Source organism: Clupea harengus, chromosome 21 (assembly GCF_900700415.2).
Source record: "Clupea harengus chromosome 21, Ch_v2.0.2, whole genome shotgun sequence".
Lineage (NCBI taxonomy): Eukaryota > Metazoa > Chordata > Actinopteri > Clupeiformes > Clupeidae > Clupea > Clupea harengus.
This window is the reverse complement of record NC_045172.1, coordinates 5992079-6013499: the sequence shown is the minus strand read 5'-3', so window position 1 is coordinate 6013499 and position 21421 is coordinate 5992079. Positions and strand designations below refer to the sequence as shown.

At 41.3% G+C, this 21421-nt stretch overlaps 1 protein-coding gene across 3 annotated transcripts; it reads left to right on the top strand.

Annotated features, from left to right (window-relative positions):
• The first annotated feature begins 40 nt into the window (after positions 1–40).
• LOC105892414 (bestrophin-3) lies at positions 41–20553 on the top strand. 3 transcript variants are annotated; one of them, XM_012818664.3, is made up of 9 exons: positions 41–964; positions 1832–1926; positions 5811–6044; positions 11957–12111; positions 12826–12903; positions 17582–17734; positions 18186–18266; positions 18450–18601; positions 18800–20553. In XM_012818664.3, exons 1-9 carry the CDS (start codon positions 813–815, stop codon positions 19611–19613), a joined length of 1914 nt encoding a protein of 637 aa, XP_012674118.1. In that variant the 5' UTR covers positions 41–812; the 3' UTR covers positions 19614–20553. The 3 variants fall into 3 exon arrangements, with proteins under 3 accessions (XP_012674118.1, XP_012674141.1, XP_012674133.1); XM_012818687.3 differs by having other exon boundaries at positions 705–831; XM_012818679.3 differs by lacking the exon at positions 1832–1926 and having other exon boundaries at positions 906–964.
• Positions 20554–21421: the final 868 nt, after the last annotated feature.

The following is a 21421-nucleotide window of genomic DNA, read 5'->3' as shown; positions in this document are numbered from 1 at the left end:
AACAGCAATAAAGAAACAAGGAAAATAAAGACATTTAGGATGATGGTAATTCCAAATGCAAAAATGGAAGAAAAGCTTTCACATGCATGACATTGGCAGCTATACTGCCAAAAGACATCAGTTAGTGTGTTGGCAAGCTTCTATCAGTGTCAGCTGGGCTGTTGGTGGTGTTCGCAAGGTTTTTGCATGCCTTTTAGATAGTTAGCTTAGTAGTTTTGGAACAGAACTCCGTAATGCTGCTTTAAATACCGTTTTAGTGCTATTTATAGCACTCATAAAAAAAGTCTCCCGGTAAAGTTCTAATCGATCTAAGTAATCCACGAGGATGCTGGTAAAAATAAATTGGTTTCCTTTGCAATATGATAGGCTACGTGATGTCAGGGCAGTGTCAGCAGATGTTTGAGTATTTTTGACAGACATTGGCACTCCTGGCTCTTGGCACCAAGCACCCCTCTAAATTCAGTAACCTGTGTCATCGCGCTCAGCCTGACGCGTACGACTCACTCTCGAAAGGGACGCTCACGAGTAGAATGCATCTATGAGCTGAGCGACCCTTGATTCCTGAGAGCTGCACCTGTTCTTCGGAGTCGACTACACCTTTTGCCGCACATGTCTGCTGAGTTTTCAGAAAGTCGTTCGTTTGGATTCACTGTTTGTGTGCTTGTGCTGAACATTTGTCAAAATATAAGTATACGGGAAACATCTTTGGAATTTACCATTGTCTTCAGGCGCCACAGTGGGAGAGAAGCACTGGAGAACAGGATGTAAACTTTTGCGTTACGGCAAACTGTCTGCTGTGCTGCTGACTGAAGATGACTGTTACCTACTCCAGTAAGGTCGCCAATGCTACGTTTTTTGGCTTTCATAGACTTTTACTGCGATGGAGGGGCAGCATTTACAAGTTGCTGTATCGGGAGTTCTTCGTGTTTGCAATTTTATATACCATTTTAAGTGTCGTATACAGGTAATTGCGGTAACATTTCTTCATAATACTAATGCTAATAATCATCATCATCATCATTATCATCTTCATCATCAGAATGAAAATTATAGATAGAGATAAATAAAACAACTTGAATGGTAGTTACCAGCTCTTGTTTTGTGATTTGTGCAGTTGCTAATCAGAGCCTGTTCTAATGACCTTGACTAGACTAGTGCAAGACTAGTAATGGCTGACTGAACTAAAAGCTGCCATCAAAGATAACTTTCTGATTCACAAAATTTCTATTGGGAGCTGTGAGAGACGGGACAATGGCTTTCTTTTTCTTTTGTTATTGTGATGTAATGATGTTGCATTGATATTATGTTGATATAGTGTATAGCTTAATATGGCTTCATTGCTTTATATGTTTATTATTGCGTTTATTACACACATGTGGTTGCATCACTGAACTGAATTTGAAAAAGACACATATACATGTAATACATTAACATGGTTCAACCTGAAACTCTGGTGTGTTTTGCTAACAAGTAACAACATCTTTTTTTTTAATGGATTCCTAAAAATAATAATATAAAATTGAATTTCTGACTAAAGATAGGAATATGACTGGACTAAACTATGCAAATGAAGCATAGGCAGTGTAATAATAGTGGTTTTAGGAGTAGTAGCAGAAGCAGTAGCACCAACATCAGTAGTAGTGGTAAGAGTAGGAGTGGTAGGAGAGGTAGTTAATAAAGTAATATGTAGCATGTGTACATAGCTATGTAGTGGGCTGTCATGCAGTTGCATGATAGCAATGGATATTTTAAAACCTTCAAAAATGTATAGTCCTTCCAAAGAATGCACGAGAAATCAGAATGACTAGTAAAATACTTTGTTCATCCCTAGGCTTGTCCTGACCGACCCTCAGAAGCGTTACTTTGAAAAGGTGTCCATATACTGTGATAAATATGCTGAGCAGATACCGGTCACTTTTGTCCTTGGTAAGTACAGCTGTCTACTCTTGCAAGGGAATAACTGCTCTCGGTTTACTGGTAGAGAAGCGGTCCGCATAGAAGCCGAGTGTGGAGAGGTGCTGAGACGGCACTGACACGGCTGCAGTAGGCTGAGACAGGGCCAGAACAGGGCCAGGACAGGGCCAGGACAGAGCCAGGACAGGGCCAGGTCTGTTGTAGGAGGGTGTAACTATCGTTATGGACACTTTCATTTAGATCACGTTCTCCTGGTTACCATGGTGATTGCACATGAGTACGCTTTCTGGAAATGCATCTCTGATCTGTTCCCGGATGAGCTCGGGTGTGGGAACTTTGGGTTGTTGTCAGAGCCTTAGTGGTGCAGTTCTAATCCAATGCATTCGGCGAATTACTCCCTTCACGGTCCTAGCTGTCAGTTCTGTGTGTGCACTTAAATAAATGCAATGGAAAATAAATACACAATACACAATTACAGCCAGCACATTGCCTCAGAAGCACGGAAGGGTGGGGTGTAAATTGATTGGCTGTTTAGCTCAACATTTCGCCAGAATCGTGGACTGTGCCTTTAAATCAATGTCCCATGTGTCCCAATGTTCCTTGTGCATGCCAGACATCACAGCACCACAGTATAACTCCATTCTGAGCCTTTTAAGAGACAGGTTGACTGTAAATGACAAACCTGTGAACTGAGCTATTTGGGTCTTTGATTCTTAGTTCTCAGAACGTACAGATCTCTCTTTAGATCTTTCGTAGGAGCAATGTTTGTTCTGGAATACTGAACAAACATTATATGGATACTAACTGATTACAGATAATTGTAATTACACTACTTACATAACATTACAGGGAAATATATAACTGCAGTCCACACAGGTTACATATACAAATGTGTAATTTGATCATATCTTATCTTTCAAATGACTGACATCCTAGTGTGTATTCTTACATTGCCCTGAGTCCATTTATCATAGACAAATCCAATACAGAACAGTGAGTCACTCAATGTTAGGATTTAGGAAAGTCCAAACCAGGACTGTAAAGCATGCAGTCATTCATGGAGAGTAGAATCATACTTAGTTTATCCCAATTACTAACCAAGCTAGTCCACATAACTCACTTTATTTGAACCCTTTTTCTTGTATCGCCAGTATTTTAGCACTGATTAGGCCATTAGCATGTCAGTTTGTTATAGACAGATGACAACCTGACACAGGTTTTCATTAAGTATTAAGTATTAAGCTAAGATAATGTTAGCCAACATGGTGATGTAGTCCAGCATAGCAACTAAGATGGCACTTTAAATAGATGTTGAACCACACAACAAAGGTCACTGACCTTTATGTTCTCGCAATATAAATACCAATCCCTCAAGATCTCATAACTTGGCAACAGAACATCCGATTGGATTGGCCAGTTCATGTCATATGCTGGATTCCGTCATATGCAGTTTCTGGTGGCCACGTATGTTTGATAGCTATAAGAGAAGAAGTGTTTTGGGAAACTGGGGAGAAATATAGTGTGTGTGCATGTGTGTGTTTGTACAAGGGAGAGAGAGAGAGAGACAGAGAGAGGGAGAGAGAAAGCGAGAGAGACACAGAGACAGAGAAAGAGAACAGATGGGGGGTCTAAAGCTGAGGTAGTTTAGTGGTTAAATAAGCCACAGTGCATGCACTATGTATATGCAGTAAAGCAATAAATTAGGTAATAAAATATGGATTAAAGAACAACATGGTCCTGTTGGCTTGGCTCTGAGATACCTATAATGGCTTTGTCATACTTCATAATTGGTACCTTTGTATGACGGGTTCTTACGTCATTACAGCACATCATACCCCAATTTCAGTTTTCCTCTCACCTTTTATCCATAGTAGCACACACCTACATATAACAGGCATTTGAATTGTATTCGTTGTTGGCATGGATAACAGTTATAGACATTCTCTTCCATAAATGCTGCTGAATGGCAAATTAGAGCCATCAGTTTAACCATAAGGGGCCAATCCCAATGACCAGTGCTAGTAGCTGTGGAAGTGGTACATTTTCTATTGATTGCTGTTTGGCAGCGGATTCGGTGACACTGCTAATGTTATACTAACCCTATGGGAGCACAGAGCTGACACTCGGTTCAACTTACAGTGAATAATGCTATGCCATCACTGTCAGGTTAGCAGATACTAGTAACATTTCAGGCACTTTGACTAATCAAATTGGTAAGATTCTTCATAGTGCTGGATTTCTGAAATGATAGCAAGGCCGTTGACAATCAAACAGCAGAAATGAATCATCACTTAGCAACCAGATAGAGCTTGTAGTCATATAATTACTATGATCATATTAATATGCTTGTCTGCTCCTGCTTCCTTATTTCCAGTGTGATCACTCTCTAACATTCTCAGGCTGTTCTTCAGATGGTAATGCACTGACCAGCTATATGCCGATATCAAATCTTCCATTCATTAGTAAAATACTTGAAAAGATTAGGACCATGACATCCTAATCAATCGTCTTGAAAAGTTAGTTGGACTTTATGACTCTGTGTTTAAACTGGTTTAGAACATACATCAAAGGGAGAAAGTTCTACGTCAGGCTTGGAGATCATGTGTCTAAGAAACATGACATCTGCTTTGGGGTTGCACAAGGGAGCTGCCCTGGTCCATTATTATTCTCATTATACATGCTGCCACTTGGGGACATCATTAGAGAACACAATATGTTTCCATAGTTATGCAGATGACACGCAACTGTACATCTCTGCTGAACCAAATTATGCTGCAGCTATAAACTCTATTACTACTTGTCTTTTAGCGATAAATAAGTGGACGAGCAATAATTTCTTAAAGTTAAACGAGGACAAAACTGAGATCCTACTAGTCGGCCCTAAAAGCAAAAGAGAAATGCTGTTTGATAATCTGGGGAAACTAACTCCCTGGATTAAATCTAAGGTTACAAGTCTTGGTGTTATCCTTGATTCAGATCTAAACTTCAAGTCCCACATTAACAAGGTGACGAAAACATTGTTTTTCCACCTTATAAACATTGCTAAAGTACTACCATTTATAAATCAAAATGATGCTGAAAAACTGATTCATGCCTTTATTTCAAGCCGGCTCGATTATTGTAATGCAATTCTAACTGGCCTCCCAAAAAAAAAACTGAGAGACTTCAGCTCATTCAAAATTCTGCAGCTCGGCTATTAACCAGAACCATGAGGAGAGAGCACATTAGTCCAGTTTTAGCTGCTCTGCACTGGCTTCCAGTAACATTTAGAATTGATTTTAAGGACCTTCTCCTTAGATACAAAGCCCTCAATGGGCAAGTCCCAATGTACATTGCAAACTCCCTTATCAAATACTTGCCCTCACGAACACTGCGATCATCTAATGCTGGTTTATTGGAGGTTCCCAGCAACAGCCATAAGAAAATCGGGGATGCAGCCTTTCTCAATTACGCCCCAAAGCTATGGAACACACTGCCTTTAGATATCAGGGAAGCTCGCTCGCTAAACATTTAAAAAAGAAAGCTAAAAACGTATCACTTCACCTTAGCCTTTAACGAGCTTCAACGATAAAATGTGATATTAAGGAGATAGATAAACTATATATCTGCAGTTTCATTCATTTTCTGTCTTATGTTATGCAATTTATGTATTCTATCTTTGCACTCTATCCCTGTCTTTATCTTTATGTTTCTATGTTAACTTTATTTATTTATTTATGTTTATGCACTTTATGTATGTTGATGTTTTATGTTCCATGTTTATCTTATGTCTATTTCTATGTGGATCACTGTGCATGTCATTTCTCTTCACGTAATTCCTTTGCTGTTAAGCACTTTGAGCTGCATTGTTTTGTATGAAAGGTGCTATACAAATAAAGTTTATTATTATTATTCAGGGTTCTATGTGACTCTGGTGGTGAACCGTTGGTGGAACCAGTTCCAGAACCTTCCGTGGCCGGACCGCCTGATGTTCCTGATCTCCAGCTGCGTCCAGGGCCGTGACGAGCAGGGCCGCCTGCTGCGGCGGACACTGATGCGCTACGTCAACCTCACCTCACTGCTCATCTTCCGCTCTGTCAGCACAGCCGTCTGCAAGCGCTTCCCCACCCTCGACCACGTGGTGGAGGCAGGTATGTACGCACGTGCACACACACACACACACACACACACACACACACACACACACACGGCTGTGGGACACAGGTTGAGTGTACACACATACACTTGCATGCAGACACACACACACACACATCTAAGATGCAAGTAAACACACGTTTAGGAAGCAGGTACACATACACACACACAAACACAAAAAACATGTAGCAGGCAACTATACTCACAAACATGTGCAGGAAGAAGGAAGGCCTACATACACACACACATACACGAGCATGAACATGCACACCAGGGGTGGCTCGTCCATTTATGCAGATGAAGCAAAAGCCATACATGAATTGAAACTGCGTGGGTCAGTTACATTTGATTACTTGCCTGTGGTGCTGCGTATTGCACAGACAAATGTACAAAGTAAACTGCACAAACAGTGCCCCCTCTGGCAAATAGATAGATTTTAGTGTAGTGTGGGTCAGTTCCGGTGGGTCGGGTCTACAAAGCTACAGTACAGCCTTCTGACTAAGTTATAAATATAGAAAGAGACAGCCTTGTTCCGAATTTCAATGCATTCTCTTCTCCCACGCTCTCTGTCTCTCTCTCTCTCTCTCTAACACACACATACATTCCAGAGGGTGCAGGTCCTGTCACATGTCTTGACTGTTAATAGGCCCATGAGGATTAAAATCTGCACTAAGTGATCATTGAGGCACTACTTTGTCTAGTTTACACGAGCCTACTCCATGGTATGTATGCCATCACGTTAGTTATAATTAAAGTTAGCAGTTTGCCGGTCGGGTCAGGTTCGGTGGGTAATCAACGCATATTTTTGCAGGTCTGGCGGTGTGAGTTGGCTATCAAAATGGGTCTGTGCTTTCATTCCCATGTCTTATCCGTGCTGAATAGTGATCTACTACTGCTCAGTAATCACACTTCACATTTTCTTGAGTTAAAATTGTGAGAGAGCAAAGGGAGTTGAGCCCAAATCAGTTTTGAATTTGCTATGCTGTTAATTACAGCAATGTTAGTCCGCTCACATGTCAACTCTATTCAACTGGCACACTGTTGCCCTGTAATTACATTGCTATCATTTTCATTTATCTACAGAATACACACATATTCACCATATTTCCAAAGATGCTATTGACATGAAACATGATGTCACCATAAACTAAGTAATGCACTCAACCGCCATGGCCTGTATGCACGCTCACCAGGCAAAACTCCATTGTTGAAGAAAAAGCATGTTGAAGCTTGTTTAAAGTTTTCTGCACAACATTTGGACAAACCTGTGAAATACTGGGAGAATATAGTCTGGTCAGATGAGAGCAACATTTAATGGCATTTGGATGCCATAATACACACCATGTTTGGAGGACAAACACATCACCCTAAAAACACCAGTTTGGAGGTGGGAACATCATGGTGTGGCGGTTGGCGGTTGATTGCATTACTTGAAATTAAATTATGTTCTTTCTACTACCGGGTTATGGCCCCAACAGTGCTAACTGGAACATTTAGAAGTTTAGAAATGCGTCTGTAACCAATGCCATCAGTATGTTTTGCAACATTAAGGTTGTGAAGGTCTTGAGCGAGCTCTTTGCTTTTACCCATCATGAGATGTTTCTTGTGTGACACCTTGGTAATGAGACACCTTGGTAATGAGACACCTTTTTATAGGCCATCAGTTGGGACTGAACCAGCTGATATTAATTTCGCACTGACAAGGTGCCGGATTGCGTTCTAATTACTGATCGATTTCAGCTGTTGTCTTGGCTTTCAATGCCTTTTTTTGCACCTCCCTTTCTTTATGTGTACATTTTCCCTGTGTCATTTCACATTATTACACATAACTTCATTTCTGAACGTATTTGTTTTGCATATATGGATTACTTGGGTTGTTACCAACATCTGGTGAAAATGTCATGTCAATAGCACCTTTGGAAATATATTTACTGAGAAAAAAGGTGACGTGTTCAATACTTATTTTACACGCTGTAGATTGTGTTGTTCTATATGTTCTACAGCAACAGATAGCCTTCAAGCATTCATAAAATGCATGTATTATTTAACTAATGTCAGCTGGTCTTGAGACACAAAGGACGAAAATGGTTATGGTATTTAGTGGATGCTTTCGTCCAAAATTGCCCACAAAACAAAAGAAAATAAAGAATCAGCAAAATGCTACCAGAGTGTCAGTGTGTCATTGGTGTTAGAGAATCACTGCCCTGTGCCTTGTTAGATGTTATTTATTATAGAGTCAAACCTTTCTTTCATAGGGCGAAGTGTTAGTATCCATGTAAAACAGCCGGCTGCTGCAGCGCATTCACATTCTCATTTTCTTGCAGAAATGCATCTCTAGTCTGTTTTTGTTATTGGTCAACTGACATTTTGTGGGTCCCTGTAAGTGCTAGTTATGTTAGGTTGGACAGCGATAAATGATAATGATGTCCTTGTTTTCAGCAAACATTCATGTGGTCGACAGGATCCTTGCATTGTGTTCTGTAAGCTATGAAGAAAAAGTTCAGTTTAAGCGTAAAGATAGACAAACACCTGACTTAACTTTGTATCATAAAACCCAGTCTTGTACACAAGTACCTTGGTGGGACTGGCACGAGAGCCATTGTTTTTTTTTTCAAATCTTGAAACTGCTGATTCAACTGCTGCCTAAAAGAAACTGGCCTTTTAGTTTTGGTTAGCTAATGTTAGTTTTTTAAACTAGACTGCTAATTTTACATCTGTCCTGGATTCAACATTTAAAGAGACAGAACTTAGAGTATACTGGATATTTCGCATGCTTTTTTCAACCAATGGGAAACTAGAAAGCACAGGAGAGAACAGTAGCAGCACTGGTTTGTGAACGAGTTAGCTTGCTAGCATCAGCTAGCAAGAGAACAGGTTTTTCCCAGTCGTTGGCTACTGCTATCTATTGCCTTTGAATAGAGTTTACAGGCTTTACCAACTGAATAGTGTTTGGGGAGATACTCTTTATTTGAACTCTTGATATTTGCCAGAAATAAAACCAGCTGGCTAGATGTAAGGATTTTAGTCAAATTCGCTTGTAGGATATTAGGCCTAGTTGGTGCATTATTGGTTGTTCCATTTATCTGGATATGTCACACTTGCCAATGAAGTGTATTCACTTGCAGATGTTCTTGGAAAAGGTGTTGGTGAGGATTAACCTTACAGCAATAATATTTGATTCAATCTTGGGTTTGTTTGTGTATTGCCGAGCCAGAAGAATGGAATACTGTTTATGTTCATAACTATTGTCAACACATTTACCCTAGGTGAAAATTTCAGTAGTTTTCTACAGCCATTTTAAAGGAGCATGCTCATGCAATGCTTGAATACAGTAGTATGTGATACTTTGAATCTGTTGAAGGTTAATCACATAATTTTTAACTCTCAATTTGTTTCCCCAAAATTCACTAGTTTCATACTCTGTTTCAACCACCTAGACCTAGATGCACACATAGTTGTATTATACAAGTACACACCTCTAGATAAATGGCACAAGCACAACTGTCATAGACGGGTATACACACACAAGCACGCCCGATAAGGCACATATGCACACAGGTAGGTAAGCATGTACATATAGATAATTATAAATCGCATGGCAGATAATGCAGAGTGATTCAGTACTAAAACAAATCTCCACAAGGTAGGCCTACTCATCCAGAAGAAAGGTTCTGCCCTATTAAGCAAAGTGATTCGATCAGTCAAACCTGAAAGCAGCCAATACTGCTACTACTCAGAAAAAGGAAAGTGGTACAGAGAGACATGGAGACTTTGAAATCAGTGAACATTTGAAAAAAGTTGTGGATTATTATAATTTAATAATGGTGTACTATAATAACAAGTTAAGTTAATAATGTAAGTTAAGAATGTTAAAACACTCTGCTCATATTGCTATCATACTACATGCCGGCTCTTCACAGTTAGATTCCTATCTCCCACTATGTGCTTTTCCTTCGAACTGTTTTGCCATGCCCAGTCAAAGCCCTCAATACTTCCTCAATTAAAGCAGCATTGACTATAATCCACTTCCTTTGGTTGAGGTCCCATTAATTAGTTAGTTAGATCCCTATTCGTTGCTTCGATTTCAGTGCTGCTGTGGTTAATGGGATCTCTGTACACTGTGTGACTCTAGTACTGCTGCATCGTGAACACACACACACACTTCCATTCACATGAACGTATTGTTACTCACACACACATGCATACACACACACACGCAGACACACACATACATAGGCAACACATAGAAGGCTGCGATTAAATCGTTTTTTTCTGCTTGGGAAGGGTTTTTTCAACTAAGTGAAATTACCCGTAACAATGATAAGAGCTAGTTGAATTCTCTAAAAGCTGAAGGAAAGGAGCTTCAATGCTTCCTTTCTTATCTCCTTTAGCATAGGGTACACTGGACCATCCTTTATGAAAGGAAAGGAGATAATGCCGTCCCACAAATCCTTGCAGCAGCAACAACATGAGCCACATCAGAAACATCCGCCGTCGCATAATTACGTTGCCTAGTGTAAGTGCACTCGGATTCTCTTAGCACCGCTGCTGTCTTTTCCTAAGTCCTTATGAATTCTCCTTGACATCTTTCCTTGACCTCAGGACGTTTTCCATCGAGGTCAAGGAAAAGTGGATGTAGGACGTCATTCCACAACAGCCAGAGACTCTCCTAGTCCTTTCTCTCTGTCTTTTTGTCAGTCTCCTCTCTTTTTCCTCATTCTATCCATATCATCCCACACACCCACACAGCCTTCACTGTTCTTTCTCCTCTCCCTTCTCTTGGTCTCTATCCCTCTCTTGGTCTCTATCCCTCATTCACATTCAACTTCAAAGAGACAAGTCTGTCTATATCTATGTCTGTCCGAATGTTAGGTTGCCCCACTACAATCTCATGTTGGGGGCATGTAACCTGAGTGTTACTCTCATACTCTCCTCAGTGGGCCAAGCAAGTGCTCCCCCCTATGTCAGTGTCCAACAATTTATGGGTCTGACCTCCACAGCCGGCAGTAAAGAGGCTTTCTGGCCTGATATCGGCTCACACAGACAATGTCTCTCACCGCCATGGTGTGAGTAGGAGCCTACATGACAGGACACAGGGTGCTGGGCAGTAAGGTGACAATACCTATGTGATTATGATATACGCTGAGGGGTAAAGATAACTCATGACCAACCCTGGTCTTAAATGGAAGAGACCTTGGTGTCATGGTTGAAGAGGCTAGTGTGTCACGGTTGATGATCCAATGTATACCTTACAGATGCATGTGAATTGATCAGTGGATCGTCCACCTTGTAGAAACTTGAGACAGTCTCAGAAACAGCAACATCTTCATATGGGAAGTACACACTATTACAAACTGAACTTGCCTTAGTGTCTTAATGTCATTTCCATAATAACTTATACTCATATTACTCCTGGCTTCCAGCTGTCTAATTACTATGGTGAGAATGACGTCAAATAAATAACTCCACCATTACCTCAGTTTAAGCAGCACTGATTTCTAAGAAGTTGGTATTGAACACCTCTGGGTGTGTAGCCAAGTGTCTCCATTGCAAAGTGTTTGTATATCTTCCTCATCTTTCAGGATTCCCTGGCAGTCTGATTATCTGTTGAGTGATTGTAGTGATGTCATGGATTGCTCTCTGGTAAAATAATGATCTTCTAAAGGCTTTTAAACAAACTGGCACCTCATTCACTCTCCTAAGAATAATCACCCTGGAATGTACCAGAAGAATATTGGTTATTCTAGACACAAGCCATAAGACCTGACTGACTGAACTTTAACTGACTCAGGCTTAGAAAACTAGAGCAGAGAAAGATATGGGAACTATCTGGGTAAAAAGGACTGTAATTATGAATTAAGAGTCATTAAATGATGGCACCTTCTGCCTGTGTTTTGTGTCATGTCAGGCTTTATGACTGCAGAGGAGAAGAAGTTGTTTGAGAACCTTAAGTCTCCACACCTGAAGTACTGGATCCCTGTGGTGTGGTTCACGAACCTGGCCTCCAGAGCCCACAAAGAGGGACGCATCACGGACAGTGTGGACCTCCAGCACATCCTTAGTGTAAGTTGGACACATAAACATACACACACATACAGACATGCATGTGCACACACACTCAGTCACACACACACGCGCGCATACACACACACAAACACACACACGAACACACAGAAACTCAGAAACACAATATAGAGACACAGACACACATACACTATAATCCTTTCCCATCACATTTTGATATACGAGCAACAGCCTGTCTTTTTGGAAAGTTGGACAGCTGCCTGTCCTCAGAGCCATAACCATGACCTTGAGGAAGGGCACCCACGTGCTATCTGATACACACACATAGAAAACAGCGGGGTCCATCTGCCCCTAGGAGACATTTTGTGTGGGAGCAGTTAAAGAGTCAGGGAGCAACCACCAGAATAAATTCTCTGCATGACTAATATATTAACTTATTAACATATTGCCTAATATGTTAACATATAAACATAGTGACTAATATTAAGCATGAACACACCAAACAGACCAGCAAGGAAAGGATCATGTTACACTGCCAATGTCTCCCTTGTAAAATTGCATAAGAATATGAATAGCTTGGCAGTTTAATGCAATGCTTTGGGTGTGGGTGCATGTGTGTGTGTGTGTGTGTGTGTGTGTGTGTGTGTGTGTGTGTGTGTGTGTGTGTGTGTCTGTGTCTGTGTCTGTGTCTGTGTGTGTGTGTGTCTGTGTGTCTGTGTGTGTGTGTGTGTGTGTGTCTGTGTGTGTAAACAGGAGATGAACAAGTTCAGGACCTGGTGCTCTACTCTGTTTGGCTATGACTGGGTGGGGATCCCACTTGTCTATACCCAGGTGAGTCGATGACACCCAAATACACACGCACACACACACACACACACACACACACACACACACACACACACACACACACACACACACACAGTCACACACATAAACACAGTCACACACGTACAAACGTACACATTTACACAATCACACTTGCACACATACTCTGTCTCCAAACTCCTAATCCTTGCTCCCTCCTACTTATCTGCCTCCGGAACAGGCTGGATTGTTCTAATTGAGGACCCTAGAGGTAGACAGGTAGCAAACTGGTGGTCATTACTGTGAGCAACACTGTGTTCAGATCATCAGGTTAATGAGTAGTGCTTCCTGGGTGTTAGTTACATTGCCATGGTTACACACACACACACACACACACATACATGTTCTGGATCTAAAGATGGATTGATGAAGCAAAAACAACATGTAGTCATTTACTTGTGTACTTACAAACTGGTTCAAAGTAGAGGAAGAGGATGAGTAGCTTGTTGACTGTATGTTATAAGCTATATGTAGGTAGGTGTGGTTAGGGGCGTTAAAGAATTTAGATGTGCTTTATTCATGTCTATAGCGGCCATATGCCATGGTTAAATTAGTCTGTGCTTTGTTGCTTTTATTTTGGTATCTGGTGGGTGTGTATGCAAGTCACGTGGGTATTGGCATCGGGAATCATGAATGAATATATGCACCTGGGCACCTGTGGTAGTATGGCGAGGGGGTGAGTAGGGAGAGCACAGTTTTTGTTGACCGCTCAATAGGCTGACTATTGGAACTGTGATGTGGAATTTTATGGACTAACTAAACGCTTACTGGATGTATTTTATGTATATTTATTATCGTCACTTTGCACAGAAGCACTTGCACTTTCTATCTGCCATCCTGTCCGATGAAGATGTTTTATCTGCCTAACCAATAAACAGAAGAAATCGTAACCTCCAGAGCGGACACTGTGATTGTTGGTAGCGCGTCACTCAAGTGAATCTCCCTTACTTAGCCTCTCGGCGACATTCAGTTGTCGCCGCAACAATGTCTGTTGCGCTATCCTCAAAGAGTTTTTATAAATCCCTGTACCTGATAGCGTACATCATAACAGTTTAGTGCAGTTGTTAAATGTGATTCATGATGTGAGATTCAATTAATTGAGCACACATATTTAGACTAAGGGCCGTTATATGGTACTCCGTACTTCACGATTACGGACACATGGGAAGGGCCTACACATAGAAGGAACGCCCAGGAACGCCCTCTCCGTCGTCTCCGGGGCCCTCGGAGAGCTCTCCCGTGCACTGTTGAAATTCCTGTCGATCCGTCATGCCGTGCTGTACAGCGACGGATACCCCTTGGCCGTGATTGGTCCGCTACGACATAATTTCCAAACGACATCATTTCCGGAATCTCAGATTTCTGGACCTCGCGTTTCCTGTTTCATTCCCTATATATCACAATACCGCCATGTTTAAAATCCACAAAAAAACTTAAGAAGATGGAGATCACGAACATAGACATATATATGTCTATGATCACGAACATCGAAGAGCGCATTGCGGAAGAGGTCCGGAAATATCCTCACCTCTATAACACATCGCTAAAAGATTACAAAGATGCGCGAATGACTGCCAATTCTGCAGCGGTAGAGCTGGACACTAAAGACTGCGACTGTTTCCTGTTTCATTCCCTATATATCACAATACCACCATATTTAAAACCCACATGAGCGCCAGCATCTGACAGAGTAGGTGCCAGAGCCCGGCAGGAGCAGACAGCAATTAAAATATTTTGTCCATATTCATTCATATCATATCATGGGACATATCCAACAGCCTCATTAGAATCTGCATCGACTATGATGCCATCTGACAGAAATAGCCTATCTCCATACAGTTAATTTCTTTTAAACTTGCTTTATGATGCATTTGCCGCCTGTAATCACGTTGTGACAGCTAGGATACAAACAAATTCCCGCAACAGGAAGAAGGCTGTTATCCTAAATGTGAAGTTATTTTATTCTCAAAAAACGCCCGACAGCAAGTAAAATATTTAGTCGCTCACACAAACAAGCCCCGTTAAACTCACAAGCGCGCACAAGAGGGAGATAAGCATATTGAAATAAAATTATTCACATTGCAAGATCGGAATGAAATGGCCTACACATTACACATGCTAGGCATCTGTATATGCCTAAATAAAACTCACGTTATATGCTACACCAGAAGAGGCACGAATAAAACAAGTCTTACCATTGAAGATCAGTTTTTTTCTTGAAAAATGTAGGCTAAGTACATGGCCACATTCGTTATAAAACTATCTACATAGTCCAACCATCTAGGTTTAATCCATGTTGTTGTGGAGAAAGAAGATGGCATCAATCATATTTCATTAAAGCTTCACACTTCTTACATTGGACATATCAAACAGCCTCATTAGAATCCACATCGACTATGAAGTCTTCAGACAGAAATATCTCCATACAGTACATTTCCCCTCATTAAGTGTCGTTTTAAACTGTCCAGATGACAGTTTTTTTTTTTTTTTTTAAACGTTAAGTGCACAAAGTGATTTAATTTACTCTCAAAAACGAACTTCTGCATTATATGAAGCAAACATGTTCCAGTGTTGGGAAAGTTCACTTTCTACATGAACTAGTTCAGTTCATAGTTCACAAATTTTAGAATGAACTAGTTCAGTTCATAGTTTATAATTCAAAATTTAGAACTAAGTTCACAGCTCCAAAAAATAGAGTTCTTTTTTTCAATATGCTGCGAGTTATAATTTTTCTGCAATACCGCTCTCGGCCTCTACGCAACTCGGCGCACACACATTGTATTTGCTTAAAACACACAGCTGTCACGCGGCTATTACCGGACCAATACCTTTCAAACTCGGTGATATTATTCCCAACTCATTTGTCCTTCATTCTATCAAATATGATTAAACGGCATATGGTATTGCACCCGTGAGGCAAGGGAGTAGAGTTTTGTTCAGTTATCTCTCTAGACTGATTACTGACCAACCTTCCACCTTTGAATAATGTAACTTATAAACACTTCGTTTTAAAGCGCTGTGGCCGTCCTTAAAATATGTGTCAATAAACGAACTTCTCCATCATGTGAAGCAGACAAGTTGACTTTACTACTTATTAAGATGTTTTAAATATGGAATGCTTTATCGCGCAGGCTGCAGTCTCTCAATTTGCCAAGATGCTGATTATGGATTATCCGTGTGCTCTGCCCTGCTATTGTTTCTAACAATACAATATTTCTTTGTTTGAGTGTGGTTGTTTAGTGCGATGGGGGTATATTATCGATACTGTCTATAAAGGAAGACATTGCAACAGGAAAATCTCCTGCTCATCTCCATTTGCCCCCACCTGTCACGTCTCTGCGACCCACCAGTTGAGCTCTCCCCACACTTCGAGAAAAGCTGTGGTAGGGGGAAATTGACAGGGTGGTTGCAATAATAATAAAAAAAATATTATTATTTTAGTAATTGATACACATGAAGTTTAGTTTAAGGCAAAGGGTAGTGATGGATAAAGTTTTCTATAAAAAACAAGTGAAGTCTTTCATTTTCACTTTCCACTCTAAAACTATGAACTGAACTGAACTATGAACTGGTTCAGAATTTAAATGGTGAACTATGAACGTGAACTATTCATGTTTACTTGTTTGAACTGAACTTTGAACTGGTTCATGAGAGGTGTGAACTTGTACAACACTGTCAGCTTGTCGGTCTTGACGTTCAGATGCTGTGCCTAAACTAGCTATAGCCTACCATCGTCTCGTCACATGATAAAATAGAGACTTGACATTGGACCACAACATACATATTACCCAGCAATCATCATTGCAAATCTGAATATGACAAAAATACCAAAGAAAATAAGAACGTATTCATTTCAGGGAATCATTTTTTAATAGTTTTAATATTGTATATAAGAAAAGCATATCATTTTGTTATAGAGTGCTACTATTTTCCCCACAAATAATACCTACCATGATAGAGATAAGTTTGCCCTTTCAGGTGGTTATATAGCATTAAACACACTCTTGAATATAATATCATGTGACTACACCTGCTGCACTTATCGTCTGACTAGTGACAGCTGGTAGGAGGGTCACACGTGTGATGAGAGGTGGGAGATAAACAACGACGATTTCTAACTTACAAAGACGCAACGTGTTTTCGACAAAAAAACGCTTCTCCACCTACTGTTCTGGCGGTGAATTGTTTTCAGCACCCCCAGCCTTCAGAGAACCATAAAGGCAACAGAAATGCTAATTAATCCGTCCTATCCGGCGGCCCGCCCATCCGTAACGGAGTCTGAGTACCATACTGGCACCTTAAGGAGTCGACATGGAAGGAAATGGGCTCTCTGAAGTGTGAAAAGATACTGAATAATGTCTAAGAGGCAAACAACATTTAAAATAATTTGTATTAACCATCATTTTAAATAAAGCTGAAAAGGGGCTCTGTGTACAAATCAAACATGGAAATAAAAAAAAACAAAGACTTTCTATTGATGATACTAGTGAAAACCTTAGCCAAGAATATGTTATCTTTTTGTACAATACTTAGACGTCTGGGACCTGACTTATACTTTAACATAATATTCTTCATTATATGGAGCAAATATTTCCACTGGTCCATGTCAATTCACGATGTTATCTCTCTCTCTCTCTCTCTCCAGGTTGTGACATTAGCTGTGTATACGTTCTTCGTGGCCTGCCTTATTGGACGTCAGTTCCTCGACCCTAAGCAGGGCTACCCAGGTCATGACCTTGACCTCTACGTGCCTATCTTCACCCTGCTTCAGTTCTTCTTCTACTCTGGCTGGCTGAAGGTTTGAACTTTAATTCCTCATGTATCGTTGTTGTCAATGCTCTCCTTACATGTCTTACTTAATATAGGGTGACAGACAGTCTAGTTTCCACAATCCTGTCACTAGAGGCAAAGGATATGTTCCCCGTTCACTTAGAATAGGACAGGGGAGGGAAGGGAAACACTTCAATCTACCCTGTACATATTTAAAGGCTTTTTGGAAATATACAGAGCAGGTGCTGGTATGACATTAAATATTTCCCATGCAGTGTACTAGAAATGGTTTTGTGGCTAAATCCCGAAGGAAAGATGTTGAAAAGTGTATGTGTGTGTTTGTGTGTGTGAGAGAGAATGTGTGTGCCTGTATGAGAGACAGGAGAATGTGGAGAAGAAGAGCCGCCTCACATCAAATATTGAATGACACCTGAATGCTTCTCAGGAATATTTAATTAATTTCTCTGACTGGCCTCTAGGTGGCAGAGCAGCTCATCAATCCTTTTGGAGAGGACGACGATGACTTTGAGGCCAACTGGTGCATTGACAGAAACCTACAGGTTGGCACCAGTGCTTCAATCTTCAGTGATTATTGCTACTTCAGTGATTATTGCTACTTCTACTTTTCACACATGCTAACCAATTAGCATGTTTCTACGTATGTGTGCGTACTTGTATATATGTGTGTGTGTGTGTGTGTGTGTGTGTGTGTGTGTGTGTGTGTGTGTGTGTGTATGAATCAGGTATCTCTAATGGCCGTGGATGAGATGCACATGAACCTTCCCAGCCTGACTAAAGACATGTACTGGAATGAGGCTGAAGTGAGGCCGCCGTACACCGTTGCCTCCGCTGACTACTGCATCGCCTCCTTCCTTGGCTCTACCACAGACCTGGGGTGAGGACACACACACACAATGACACATTCGCAAACAAATACAGACACATTTGTAGACACAATAATGTATTGTAGACAAGCACATAGATCACAAAACCGTTTTTACCATTTTCTTAACATTTTACCCCTTTTTAATGCAATAAACTAGTAAACTAACTCGTATTTAAGGTGCTGTCTGTCTTTTCTCTTTTGCTTCAGGCTGTCTGAGATCCTCCAGCCAGAGGAGGCCAATATGGCCCATGAACCCCGGCGGCAGGAGTCGGTGCTGGGTCGCGTCCGTCGCCTGCTGAGCGTGCAGGAGCCCCCCGACCTTTCGAGCGCGCGCCCCGCCCTCAAGCGCCACAGCAGTGAAATCCCCAGCTTCTTCCCCTTCGCGCCGGACCACCGTGTCTACCCAGGGGGGCCCGAAGACACCCCCATGCCACCCAAACCCTCCCATCCAGGTCCACACCCCCACCCTCACCCCCATCCTCTGGATACACTGGCTACCCTTCAAGAGGTCAATAGTAACCCCCCCTCCCCAGATACAGAGGTCCGGTCCCCGCCCTTCACTGCTGTGCCCCAGGTGGTCATCAGTGCACCTCCCTTGACCGGTAACCATGCCAACAGCGCAACTACGACAACATCACTTTCAGATGGCTTTCACTTTCCAAAAACTCAGGCCCCGAAGCCTGAGGCTCAGGTAGAGGGACAACCTGGCGAGGAGGCCCCAGGAGCATACACGCCAGCCTGCTACAGCCCCACAAGCATGGGGCCTCGCAAGTTTCGCTGGAGCACAAAGGGGGACAGCATGAAGAAGCGGCAGCTGTCCTTCCAGCTGTCCCGCCAGGGCTCCAGGAGCTCACTCCACAGCCTTCCCAGTCCACGCATATTGGGAAGGCGGAGGGGACAGCAAGCCTCGTCCCCCATGGCCCTGGATAGTCCACAGCGTGGACACAACCCAAAGATCGACATTTTTGTGGTGCAGGGAACAGACAGAGAGCAGAGGGACTTGTCTGAACCAAGACAATAGCAAGAGCCCTTAAAGCTTCCATGGCTTGTCTGTATCATTTGGAGGAACCGCCTGAACTTGAATTATACAATGTAGGGACTTTCAGGTTTAAGATGTGTAATAACTGGGAACTGCCAGAGCAAAGAGAATACTCTTATCCAGAGTGTGTGGTGAATCATACCGGGTGTTCCTGAACACAATGTGCAATATGATGGACTTTCAGTTGTAAGAAGCATAACAGCTGGAGTTTGCTGTTCCTAAGCCTAAGTCTTTCACATGTGAATGGCAATTCAGATCTGAAAACTAAAAGCTGCTAATTTTGTTAATTTTGTATGGGGGGTATTCATAATAAAAGATGCTCTGTGGTTAGCTTTGTAATAGTTTTATGTCCAGCTTCACATTTATTGTCATCATGGCACAGTCATTTAATGTGTATGTAGAGCTTGCTCCAAAATGACTGATATTGGGATGCTTTAAAGATAGAATGTGCATTCTCAGATGGGCATAACAATGAGATAAAAGCTTCTGAAAACTACCGCTGACTCTACTTACGTCAGTCGTAAGTCATACCTTAAGCTGTAAGCTACCTTAACGGTTTGAGGTGTTCCCCAGAACGTCCTTAGCTAAGTATACCTTCTCTAAGAGATACTTTCATAAGGTTGGACTGGACCACTTTTAGCTATACCTTTTTTTTAACGTTTTCAGATCAAACAAAAATTTTAGAGCCTAAAGATGTTGTGTTAGTGTCTACGGACTGAGATGTAAGACCAAGATATGTGTTGCAATTACATTTTGTGCTTCATTCAATAAAAAGGAAAATCATTGGTATAAATGAATTAGCCGTTCATTTTTAATTCCTTGCACATACAAATCTATAAGTAACATCTAGCCTACAGCCAAATTGCCTAATTTGGGAACTTTTAAAATTTTGACTTGCACAGCATTTTATGTTGATGTTCTTTCTAATAATGATCGCCTGTGCTCCAACCTGAGTCATGCCTATCATACACCTCTCACACATGCTCCAACCTACATGAATGTCAATAATTGATGCCAGAAACATGGATTCAGCCTCTTAAGGAATACGTAGGAAGGTTTCTCTCAGGGGAAATCCTAATAGGTGATTTGGTAACCACGTGTAGAAAAGTAAACAACTGTAGTAAGGTGTACCTTTCAAGTGTTTGTAAAACGCTAAGAGACACCTTTATCAGGAGACCCAGCCCTGGTTCATCTTGGCCAATGGCCATTCAATATGGGTGTTTTTTATTAATCACTACCCACTTTGTCAATGTACCATGCTATTGTACGCATAACTATTAAATATGCTGCCACGTTTAGTTAAGCATTGCCTTGTGTGCATTTATATTTAATAGCCGTTTTATAAATTCCCTGACACATGGTTCCCACATGCTGAACATATCATTATAAAACAATTGGGTTCTAGCGAATTATTTAGCTGTTTCTGATTGGACGAGAGACGTTCCGTGAGTTGGAAAACCCCAGGACATCCCAACTCGGACTTTTCACAACTAATAACAAATCACTCCGCGATGAAACATTCGAATGTTATTATCTGTGAAAAGTCCGAGTTGGGATGTCAGGGAATTTATAAAATGGCTAATAAATATAAATGTTGTGTGTGTTTCATTGTTTCTATGAAACTGGATGACGGTATAGTCTCGAGTTAACTCGAGTAAAGAGAAATGCCAATCTCCCTGACCTAAAAAGAGCTTTTGTAGCTACATAATGTAGGATGTGGGTCCATAAAAACAACTCTAGCGCCATCGAGTGGAAAGATGTCAAATGACCTGATAGCGCACTTAATATTT

Excerpts from the sequence above, each read along its gene's own strand:
- LOC105892414 (XM_012818664.3), top strand. The coding sequence starts at position 813 with ATGACTGTTACCTACTCCAGTAAGGTCGCCAATGCTACGTTTTTTGGC. Across the intron at positions 12,904-17,581 it reads TCCCACTTGTCTATACCCAG|GTTGTGACATTAGCTGTGTA; the intron begins GTGAGTCGATGA and ends CTCTCTCTCCAG. Across the intron at positions 18,602-18,799 it reads GGCTCTACCACAGACCTGGG|GCTGTCTGAGATCCTCCAGC; the intron begins GTGAGGACACAC and ends CTTTTGCTTCAG.